Genomic DNA, 12,408 nt, shown 5'->3' with positions numbered 1-12,408 from the left:
CTTCCTAGAAGAAATCCAGTGTGTCTTCCTACCTGGCGAGCCACCCCCTCATCACATGTGACATGGGCATCGCAAAGGCAGGGATCCTTTGGGGTCTGCTTCCAAGCTGCAGCAGAGCTGAATGGGCTGGGGCTGTTTGGGCCCTGGCTCAAAGCCCTTCATTTTGGAAAGGCTTTCCTAGGACTTCCCATTTCACAGTGCCAAAGCAGCAGCAGCCCTGGGATTCAGTTACAGCACTTACCCCATTCCCTGCTTAAATGCTTCGATGAGTTCATTTTTCTTATTCTGGTCTTCAACCCAGTACACACTTGGAATGACAAATTCAGATATTACACGGCATTCTGGACAGGACCTTAAACAAGCATCAAAATGTCAGGAAGAATAAATACAATGATAAATAAACAGTAAATAGACTGGTATTTGGGGCTACTTTGCCTACTTCCACGCAGCTAAACTAGAATATATATTACTGCAACAAGAACCAGGGGAAAGCTTGGTGAGGATAAGTTCAAACATCTTCCCTCAATTCAGAATTGTCTATCTTGGGCACGTGGCACTACAAGGATGTACAATAATGTGTATTTATCTACCCTCTAACTATGCTCACAATCCAGTGGGGAAGCAAGTTACCAAACCCTGGGACAAATGAAATTCTTGAGAAACCTTGAAGATTAAAAGCAAAGCCTCCTAGCAGAACCTTCTCCCTTTTCTGCCTCCATCGGTGCCCAAACTCATAGATAGAACAGCCTGAATCTCCGAAGTGGAGGGAATCACACGTGCCATGGGCCCTGCCCAAAGCAGCAGCAATGCCCGCTCCAGGATTCCTGACAAAGGCTGCTTGAACAGCCCCAAGTAACAAGGAGCGCTGTCTCACGAGCTAGTCCCTTCCCCCTCCCTGTTAACCAAGTTCTTCCTTACAGTGAGAGGTGCAGTCTGTTTCCACACTGGTCCCAGGTCTGAGAGATCTGAGGAGGAGTGGAAAGCGCCCTTAGTCCACCCCTCATTTTCCAGATAAGGAAAAGCTCCTCAAAGCTCATCCTCTTCTGCAGGACAGGCCTTCAGGTCACAGCAGTGACCCCACCCCACCCCCCACCCTCGACATTTTTGTCTTTGGACTAAAGCCCTCAATTCCTTCAGTGAAAAAGCATTAGCTGATCTAGTCCTTTGGATCCTAAAGCCTTTAGAGGGTTTTCTGTAGTCTTCTATTAAAGATGCAAATACTCCTGAGAGAGGAAGAACCTTAAAGCAATCACTTTTCTCTTCTTACTAGCCCAGTTTACAGAACATTTTCCTCTCTGCAATCCTAGGAGGTAGGTAAGTAGTGCACAAGCATCTTTATCCCCATTTTGCATGTTCAGAGAGAGGTTAAATGATTGGCTGCGCTATGCAGTTCTCAAGTGCTGGAGCCACCACAGACCCCAGGGATCCCGCCTCAAAGTCTTGTCTTTCCATTCCATCAACCTGCCTGCCTCTCATTTGTGCTTTCAACTATCTGAGGGGGGAAAAGTCTAGAATACAAGACAGGACAGTCTAGGGGATGAGAAGGGAAAAAAAAAACACTTGAAAACAGAAGCACAACCCTAAAAATAAAACATTTTGGGGCAAGAAATCACCAAATATGCATACTTATTTATAAATTTTAGACAATTCTAATTGTGTATCTCAGTTTCCTCATCTATATAATGGGGATACCAACAGCACCTACCTCCCAGAGTTGTGCTATTACATTTTGCATATTATAAAATTTACATAAAAATAGAATCATAGTCTGCACTTATATCAGAGTTTTAAAGTTTGCAAAGCACTTTATAAATATTATTTTATCCTCAAAATAACCCTGTGAGATAGACAGCATTGCTATCCCTATTTTACACATGAGGAATCTAAGGCAAAAAGATTAAATGGCTTCCCTAGGGTCACATAGTTAGTGTACATCCGAGGCAGGATTTGAACTCATGTCTTCCTAATTCTGACTACATTACACTCAGTGGCCCCTAAAGGATGGACTCCACAAGAAAAGGGAGGCAGGCTGATGGGGGTGGGGGATACTCACTTGATGATGGGATTCTCAAACTGCTTGGCACACCTCCACTGCCGGATGCAGGACAAACAGTATGTGTGGTTGCAGCTGGAGAGAATCCCAAACCTTCTCTCCGAAGCTGATGGTTTCTCATAGACCACCTCCATGCAGATGCTACACACTTTCTCCTGACTCGCTTGGAAAGCAAAGGCTTTCTCCATGTCATGTTCAAAGGTCGCCATGCAAAGCTGCAGCGCCAACAAGGGGAAAAGGTTTTTAGAACTGTCTTTAGTGAGGAGGCAGACGACATCATCAGCTGGGCCTGGCTCAGGCCTAGGAGTACCCCCGCCACCCCGAGTCCCGGGGCACCTGGCTACCGAGCTGCTTTGGTCTCCTGCCTCCTCTGGCGGCACCCTTTCCACCATGCTGAGGCTGTTGCCAGAAGGCTGAACAATCATCAGTTCAAACGGTGAGGAGGCAGCCCCTCCCCCACAACAGTACTGTGTATTGGTTCCAAGGCAGAAGAGGGCTCGGAGCTGGGGGTTAAATGGCTGCCCAGGATCATACAACCAGGAAGTGTCTGAGGCCACATTTGAACCCAGGATCCTCCTGTTCTCTAGCCACCCGACTCTCAAGCCACCTAAGTAAAAATGTATTTATTAAAAATCTACTCTTTTGCACAAGCCCTAGAGTCTACATGTAATTTCTAGTCAAATGTTCATTCTCCTGCCACTGCTCTCCCGTTCCACACCTACCCTAAAGCAGAACAACAGAGGCATCCCTCTTTCCTGCCTCGTGTCTTGCTTTTCTCCAGTTCAAAATGCCCTTTTTGAAAATGGAGAGCATAGCGGGTTTTAATCTTTACCTTCTCATGTGTCTTTCTTTGCTCTGAGTCAAAAGGATGCAGGACTTGTAACCTACAGATTTCACAAACATCCCCGTGGAGATAGACACAAGCGTCACCGAAATGGCATTCGCCAGCAGCTGCATAGGGGCACAGCTGCTGCTCGTTACTATCAGAACTTCCAGCTTCCAAATCATCAAGTCCACTCCGGATGGCTTCTAAGTAGGAATGAGGTTTCATCTCCAGACTATCGTTTGAGTCACTGCAACCTCCTGGGTCATTCACAGCGCAGGGCTTGGCCTTCTCTTCAGTTAAGCCACACAGATCTTAACACACAAAAACACACCAAGGTACATACATATAAAAGCAGAAAATAGTCCAGGAATTTGAAGAAAGCCCTTAAGGAACCCATTCCCTGAAGCCAATGTCACTGCTGAGCTAACCTGAGAGAATTCCCTTCTCCATAAACCTTAACTCTGACTCCCCCACCATAAATGAGCTTTGGTGACCACTGGTCTGACCCAGGGTAACATTTTATATTTTACTGTTCATTTCCATGAGAAAGTTTCTTCCCTTTTATTTTGTTCCAGAAACCCCTTTACTTGCTAAGTGCCACCCATTAAAAACACTTAATATAATTTCTCTCCCTCTAAAGATCTCAAACAAACTATTCAATAGACTACCTTCCAATAGCTCTCAAACATGTAATTATATTCCAACTAGAAAGCTATCTAAAACTATAAATTCCACCTATAGAACAAGAGTGTAAGAGAAGAGTTAAATGAAGATAGTGTAGTTGTTAAAAGGAAGATGAGATGTCATATTTATCCCAAGTATGACTACTTGCCAAAGGAGAAGGCAGCTGACAGTCAAGTGACATGACAATTGTGATAGTCATGATTTTATTTTATGGAGATGATAAAATCAGAGGGAGAGAATTAAAGATCAAGCTAAGCTCCTGAGCTGGAGACGGAATGTCAGGCAAGAATGCATGAATGTAGTTCACAGCTCAGCTACACTTCCCTGGCCATACGGTTTTCCTATCTAGGAAAGCTAAAAGGAGAAACAGAGGAGAATTCGGTCCCTGAGCCCTCCTGATGAAGCCTACAGAAGAACAGAGTTCCTCAGTCTCTTCTGTAAAAAACGCCCAATTCGAAACAAGCAGACGTGCAGAAAGCCAATACAAAAGGGAGGGTAGCGCAGAAGGGGAAGGATAGGAGAGTGCAAGGGCAGATGCTGGCTCTGTCACTCACTCCGGTCTCTAAGTACCAGCGTTCTCTTCTCACGCTTCCCAGGCTCGTGCAAGCTGCTCTTCATTATTGACGCGGTCAGGTCGGGAGGAGGGTGTGGGCTGTGGAAAACCGGTGAAGGCAGGCTGGGAGGCCCGGCATTGTGAGCGCTGCCACTGGCCGCCGCTGCAGGCCTCATGTGGTCGTATCTGAAACAGCGAACACAGGGGACACGGACACTGGTCACCCTCCGTCACACACTCACGTAGACTGCTGAAGGCTGTTCTGTGGATCACAAGTGCATGGTCAAGGGCTCCAGGACAGGGGGTGGCGGGTGCTCAACATTCTTGCTGGTAGCTCCCTCATTTGTACAAAGCCATGGTTGGGAAGTCCAGTGTTATGAGAGTATTAGGAAAAAGGGTGACCAGGACAGAGAGTGAGCCACTTCGCTTGAGGACTTCAACAGAACCAGCACACACTGAGCTACAAATTAAACACTTAAAGGGAAAAATAAGTAAAACTCATTTTGAAGTTGAGCTATATCTAAAAACAGAAACAAAAAACTCCTTAACTAGGAAAGACTATCTCTTCAAAAACAGTCATAAGATTATTCATTCATTCACCACCAGAAACAGAATCACAGTGCCTGTGGGGGCTGGAGTAGAGGGTCAGTAGACCCCTATTCTGGTGCCAGGTCTGCAGTTGCTTCTCTGAAATTATCTGCCCATTTATAAAATGGGGGTGGGTGATAACCTCCCTACATCACATGGCTACTATGAGTTTAGAGCTTTATAAATCTCCAAGTCCTACAACAGAATGAGCCACTTAACAATTGTTCTGAATCCAGGAGACCCGAGTTTAAATCTGGCCTGATTTCTGCTACTCTGTCCCCTTGAGCAAGTCCCTTCAACTCCCAGGACCTCAATTTCCTCATTTGTAAAACAGGAGGGAGTTGGATTACAGTTCTAATCTTATGATCCTCTGATCAAAAGCTAGCATATATGTATATATGACGAACACATATCCAATCCTATCCAACCTGATGAGATATAGGATTTTACCAACTTTTTTTTTTAAACCCTTATCTTCCATCTTAGAATCAATACTATATATTGGTTCCAAGAAAGAAGGACATCCCAAAGGGCTTTAAAAGACTGTCTGCCCTTTGATACAGCCATACCACTGCTGGGTTTATACGCCAAAGAGATAATAAGGAAAAAGACTTGTACAAAATATTTAAAAGATATGTTCTTTGTGGTGGCAAAAAATTGGAAAATGAGGGGATGCCCTTCGATTAGGGAATGGCTGAACAAACTGTGATATCTGTTGGTGATGGAATACTATTGTGCTCAAAGGAATAATAAACTGGAGGAATTCCATGTGAACTGGAAAGACCTCCAGGAATTGATGCAGAGTGAAAGGAGCAGAACCAGAGAACTTTGTACACAGAGGCTGTGTACAACTGTGGCACAATTGAATGTAATGACTTCTCTACGAGCAGCAATGCAATGATCCAAGACAATTCTGAGGGACTTATGAGAAAGAATGATATCCACATCCAGAGAAAGAACTGTGGGAGCAGAAACACAGAAGAAAAACAACTGCTTGATCACATGGGTCGATGGGGACATGATTGGGGATGCAGACTCTAAAAGATCACCCTAATGCAAATATTAATAATATGGAAATAGGTCTTGATCAATGATACACATGTAAAACCCAGTGGAATTGCATGCTGGCTATGGGGGTGGGGATGGGGTGGTGGAAGGAGGGGAGAGAAAGACCATGAATCATGTAACCATGGAAAAACATTCTTAATTAATTAATTGAAATTTAAGAGAAAAAAGGGGGGGTCATTAAGGGCTGGGGCACTGGGGGCTAAGTGACTTGCCCTGGGTCCTACAACTATTAAGTGTCTGAGGCCAAATTTGAACTCAGGACCTCCTATCTCTAGGCCTAGCTCTCAACTGCTCCTAATTCTATCTGCTTTTAAAAGGCTTCATTGGAGGTTATCACTCACTGGTTGTCCCCTCCTTTAAGAATTCGTTTCCTCCTTCCTCCTCTTCTCCTCTCCTCCATCTCATATTCCACTCTTCCTTTTAAAAAGGCAGGCTAACCATCCTAAAAATTTTCATGATCTCCCATCAAATGCTACCAATTCTCCTTCTAACTACCTGCATTTACTGTGTGTATTTGTATACACACCCTTGTTATCTCCCTTGACAAAATGTAAAGCTTCTTAAGAATAGGGACTATTATTGTACCTGGAGTCCAGTAAGTGATTAATAAATGCCTGCTAATGGATTGAAGACATAAATGCTCTGGAGCTCTCCTCATAAAGAGCACATTCGCCACTCTGTAACAACAACTCATTGGGGTCCATGTAATATAATGTAAACAAAAAGAATTTGGCCTGATCCCCACTCAAAACTGTGTGGACCCCTAACTAGGTTACCTCTCAGTTTCTCCATCTCTAAATTAAAATCATCATCTCTGCCTTCATCTACTCCTGGATGTTTATAAATACAAAATAACATATGCCCTAAAACCACTTTGGAAATAAGAGTGCTTTAACCTAAAAATAAATAAAGATGCAGAGAGGAGACACACCCCAATTTTGTTAAGTAATAAAAACACAAAATATGTAAGCCAATTCTCCAGGATAAAAGGAATGCCTGGAGGCCAACAGGGTAGCTCAGTAGACAGAGAACCAGGCCTGAAAGACAGGAGTTCTTGGGTCTAAATGTGGCCTTAGACACTTCCTAGCTGTGTGACCTTGGGCAAGTTGCTCAACCCCATTGTCTAGCTAGCCCTTACTGCTCTTTTCTGCCTTGAAACCAATACATAGAATTGATCCTAGGATGGAAAGTAAGAATTAAAAAATTCCTATAAACTCAATCTGATTATCTTTGTACATTTGAATAGTAATTAAAAACAAGAAAGTTCACCATGGAAAGTTTCTATCTACAGGATGATATATACTTTGGGAAGTCCTGAACTATTATAAAGTTTCTTTCTACAGGAATATATATTCTAGGAAGTCCCAAGATAACATTATTAAAATAACCGTTAATATTTATGGTCTGGGGAATAACAATTGCAGTTGGTTCAAACATTTTGAGAAAGGGGTTCTCAACAGGATTACTATAATCAGCCACACCTCTTAAGGAGTGGAAGGGGAGTGGAATTCTGCTAAAGATGTGGAAAGTTGCCATCACTTGCTTGTCAGGACCCCCAATCCATTACCTCTACCAGCCCAACTCAGGTCCACTAGGAGGATTCAAGTGATTGCCGTTCCTTTCTCCTTCTCTGGTTACAAACAGGGTGAATGGGCACTTTCATACTTAAAGCTTTATGAGTACACAAAGAAGAGGTGCTGGACATATCAGGATGCTCTTGCCTGCAACGAGATCCATAGGCACAATAGCCTTTCTGGTAGAACTTGCAGACTGTAGATGGCTTGCTTGTTGATAAGTCATGGGAAAACAAGCACTGGCTCCCTTCACGACACACACCATGCATGAAATACCTGCAGAGACAAAAGAACCAAGGACTATAAAGCAGAGGTATATAGCACACATTACCTCATCTTTGACTCTCATGTGTAAAATGGCAATTTACAAATGACGACAGTCAGTCATGCAGATCTGGGCTCAAGTCTAGCCTCTGACACATACTAACTAGGTGGCCAGAAATAAGTCACTTAATTCTATAAACCTCTGTTTCCTCATCTGTAAAGATGGGGACAATAAGAACTGTATTATACCTCTCTCCCAGGGCCATTATATGCCTCCAGTGATCTGATGTAAAGAAGAAACTATGTAAACCTTCAAATGGGGGCAGCTCAGTGGATTGAGAGCCAGGCCTGGAGACTGGAAGTTCTGGGTTCCAATCTGGCCTCTGATACTTTCTAGCTGTGTGACCCTGATAAAGTCGCTTGACCTTTATTATTTAGCCCTGACTTGTTGTTCTACATTGGAACTAATACACAGTATTGATTCTAAGACAGAAGATAAGAATTAAAAATAAAATTTTGTAATGCTATCTATGACATCTAATGTGATATTTAATGACATCTAATATCATCTATTATTATTAGCTCATGACAACCATAGTAAAGATAACTATTTAAAGAAATCCTTTTATCATAAGTGTTACCTTTTAAGAATCCAAATTATATTTACCAGTTTAAAAGACAAAGCCACACTTACACAAAAGACATCACATGATATTCAGAATCAGTGAATCAACCTTTCTTTATGGCTCTTTAAAAACCTCCAAACTATGTATATAGTATATCCTCCCAGTGGAGATATCCTCTCTCTTTTCCAACCTTCAAAGCCCGGTTTCATTCCCTATTCTTCCAAGAATAATTTCTTGATCACTCTGAAGCCTTTTCCCTATAACATCACTTTCCATCTCTGCATGTACAGATTCTCTAATTCTGAAACAACAGTTTCATGTTGTCTCCCTCCTTAGCAGATGAGGGCAATTAGGTGGCTTTATTTGTACCTCTAGCAGATAGCACAAGGCCTGCCATATAACAAGTAATTTAATAAATGTTCACTGACTGTTAACTTAGACCAGTGTTGTCTTTCCAGAACTTGTAGCACTCATTCAGTAATTATAGTGACTGCCCTTGTAAATTTATGCTAGAGAAACATGTAAAATATAATAAACTTTTGTTTTTATTTTCTGACTCTCCAACTACCTTCAATTCCACAAACATCTAGTCTCCTCTGGACAAGGCAATGTTTCTTGTTAATTTGTCTCAGACTCAACTCACAGCATCCAGTACCACAATACCCTCCTAGGTACTCAACCTAGTATTTGTTGGATGACTGAATAACATCTAAAAAAATAAGACTTTGTGAGAGACCTGAGGGAAGGAAATAGTTGCTATAATGGCAGTCAAAAAAGATAAGAGACTTGAGTCTGATACCAAAAAAGCTGAGGCTCAAACCTCTACAATAATGTTTGCTAGAGTTCAGAACTAAAGGGAACCTCACAAGTCACTCCATTTAACCTTCTTACTTCATAGATAAGGAAAACAGAATTTGAGAGGGTCCTACCACCTCTACAAGTGATCCAGAAGCCTTCTCTCACACTCGTTTGTCAGGATAATTCCAGATGTTCACCAAATCCCAATCTGCCAAAATAAAAGGCCACTCCATTCCCCCTCAGGAATATAAAGAAGTTTGGAAAGCTTGGAATAAATTAAAGGGCTTCTTCACTTGGAAGGAAAAAGTTAGATTTGACCATTTACCCTACCACGAGAAAATACAGGCTGAGAATAAAAATAAATCAAAAAGGCTTAAGGACCTGTCACACATTCCTCTAATTATTTATTAAGGGAAGCTAGAATTAAACAAGGAATGTAGCCCTAACCTTTTGAGACTAAAGTCAGGAAAGGACAACCATGATCCCCTTTTTTTTCCATTAACACCAGATAAATGCTAGAATAAGTAAGTAGTCTCAAGGCAATGACTTTGAAGGGGATAATACTCACGATCACTAAATCTGATGAGTTAAGTCAATTTCACAATTTTATGTAATCCAATTCAATCAAACATTTATTAGTCACCTACTGAGTTGCAAGGTATTGTGTGGGTACATGAAGACAAAAAAAAAGTCCTCTCAAGCAACTTAAATAGTACACAGGATTTAAAAGATACATAATTACATATAGTATAAGACAAAATGAGAAGAGAGGATGCACTAATAACTCAGGGAAAGGAGGGAAGGATCTAACACCTGTACTAAGTATGGAAGGAAACTAAAGTTTCCAAAAGAGGTGAACAGGGGCAGCTGGGTAGCTCAGTGCATTGAGAGTCAGGCCTAGAGACAGGAGGTCCTAGGTTCAAATCTGGCCTCAGACACTTCCCAGCTGTGTGACCCTGGGCAAGTCCCTTGACCCCCATTGCCCACCCTTACCACTCTTCCACCTTGGAGCCAATACACCGAAGTTAAGGGTTAAAAAAAAAAACAACAAAAAAACAAAAGAGGTGAACAAGTTTCCAAAACTAAAGTTTCCAAAAGAGGGACAACATTCCCAGATGCACAAAGACCAGAAATAGAATGCACAGTTTAGAAATGAGCAAAATATAGAGTTCAAAGAAATAATGTATAAAAGGGAATAGTGTGAAATAAGAAAATGAAAATAGGTAGGAAGTAGATTATGCACAACTCTAAATGCCAAATGCCTTTTCTGTTTTATCTCAGGGATGCTAAAGATGTTTGAGAGCAGGGGAAAACTCCAAATATCACCTCAGGATACACACACACACACATACACACACACACTCCATATATACACAAATGTATGATACATATATTCATTGGTACACATATAAATTTTTATATGAATTGTGTGTATATATGTGAAGAAACATAATTAAAAATAACACTGTATTATACTCAGTACTAAAAGTGAATTCTGAAGAAATTTTTCAAGAAGTGCCAGGGACAAACTGGGATAAACCCAAGTCTGAAAGTCTTAATTAAACACAACCACTACTAGAAAATTTTAGTCTGGTCAAGATTATGCTTCCCAACCTCAGAGTATAAAGACCCTATTTTAACATCAAAAGATTTTGCAGATTCTCACATATGGGAGATAATCTTCAGAAGATATATTTGCTTATTTATTAATTCACAGAAAAATTTTTTACAAGTTTCTCCAATAAAGGCTTCATTTCTTAAATACATAGAAAACTGAGACAAATTTATAAGAATACAAGTCATTCCCCAAAGGATATGAAAGGCAGTTTTCAGATGAAATAATCAAAGCTATTTATATGCATATGAAAAAATGCCCTACAATCACTAGTGATGAAATACAAATGAAAACAACTGAAGTACCTATCAGATTGGCTAATATGACAGAAAAGGAAAATGACAGAAGTTGAGGGGATGTGGGAAAACTGTGACACTAATGCACTGTTGGAAGAGTTGTGAACTGACCCAACCATTCTAGAGAGTTATTTGGAACTATACCTAAAGGATTAATAAAACTGTGTACCATTTAACCCAGAAATATCACTACGAGGTATGCCTCCCAAAGAGAGACAAAGCAGTTGTTTTTTTTTTTTTTTGGTTTTTTTTTTTTGTGGTGCCAAAGAATTGGAAATTGAGGGGATGCCTATCACTTGGAAAAATGCTGCTTTATGTGATTGTGATGCAGTACTCTTGTGCTATAAGAAATGACAAGTAGAATGCTCTCAGAAAAACATGACAAGATCTATATAAACTAATGCAAAGTGAAATGTGCAGAACTGTGCATAGGAACAGCAATACTGTATGATGATCAATTGTGAATGACTTGGCTATTCTCAGTTATACAACAATCCAAGACAATTCTGAAGGACTTATGATGAAAAATGGAATCCATCTCCAGAAAAAGACCTGATGGAATCTGAATGTAGGATCAAAGTATATATTTTCAAACTTTATTTTTCTTGTGTTTTTAATTGGGGGTAGGTGGGCTTATATGTTAGTATGTTTTGCATGATGCACATATATTACCTAAATCAAATTCAAATTTTAAATTCTCAAGGATTGGGGAGGAGATGGAGGAATTCAAAATTTAAGAAATGGCTATTAAAGGGGGCAGCTAGGTAGCTCAGTGGATTGAGAGCCAGGCCTAGAGATGGGAGGTCCTAGGTTCAAATCCAGCCTCTGAAGCTGTGTGACCCTGGGAAAGTCACTTGACCCCCATTGCCTACCCTTACCACTCTTCCACCTATGAGCCAATACACAGAAGTTAAGGGTTTAAAAAAAAAAAAAAGAAATGGCTATTAAAAATCATTTTTACACGTATTTGAGAACAAAAGAAAACATCAAATATCTTTCAATAAATAAATTCACAGTCTACTTGTAAATTACTCAGGTTGAAAACCACTGGTCTAGAATGGGATGATCAACAAACTTTCTGTAAAGAGGAGCTAAAGAGTAACTATTTTCAACTTCCCAGGCCAATAAGTAAAATTGAGGATATTATGAAGGCATTTAATATATAACAAAAGAGGACAAATTTCCACAAACTTTTTAATTGACAAAATTCAGAATATAATATTTACTGAGCATAATAAAAAAAATACAAGGCTACTAATGAAAAGAACTGAATTTGGGAGTTATAAAATTTCACTTAATTGAGGTTCAAAGTTTTATTCCCTATTATCAAAAATAATTTAAGTGAGGAGTCCTACCAAATTCCTTTTATGACACAAATATGGTACTGATTCCAAAGCCAGGGAGACCAAAAACAGAGAAAGAAAACTACAGACCAATCTCCCTAATGAACATAGATGCAAAAA

General features: G+C 40.6%; 1 protein-coding gene across 2 annotated transcripts in view; it reads right to left on the bottom strand.

The window, feature by feature from the left end:
- MKRN2 (makorin ring finger protein 2) overlaps positions 1 to 12,408 on the bottom strand; it is a 35,306-nt gene that overhangs the window by 3,044 nt on the left and 19,854 nt on the right. The window contains exons 2-6 of one of the 2 annotated variants that reach the window (XM_044656855.1): positions 7,494 to 7,622; positions 4,118 to 4,302; positions 2,886 to 3,190; positions 2,054 to 2,268; positions 242 to 352 (exon numbers count right to left, since the gene is read on the bottom strand). In XM_044656855.1, the coding sequence (XP_044512790.1) occupies positions 242 to 352; positions 2,054 to 2,268; positions 2,886 to 3,190; positions 4,118 to 4,302; positions 7,494 to 7,622 (945 nt within the window). Of the gene's footprint in view, positions 1 to 241; positions 353 to 2,053; positions 2,269 to 2,885; positions 3,191 to 4,117; positions 4,303 to 7,339; positions 7,399 to 7,493; positions 7,623 to 12,408 lie in introns of those variants that run through there. The other variant, XM_044656856.1, reaches the window with a different exon arrangement.

This window comes from Gracilinanus agilis, chromosome 1, assembly GCF_016433145.1.
Source record: "Gracilinanus agilis isolate LMUSP501 chromosome 1, AgileGrace, whole genome shotgun sequence".
NCBI classification, from domain to species: domain Eukaryota; kingdom Metazoa; phylum Chordata; class Mammalia; order Didelphimorphia; family Didelphidae; genus Gracilinanus; species Gracilinanus agilis.
The sequence above is the reverse complement of the archived record's forward strand: the minus strand, read 5'-3'. Positions and strand labels throughout refer to the sequence as shown.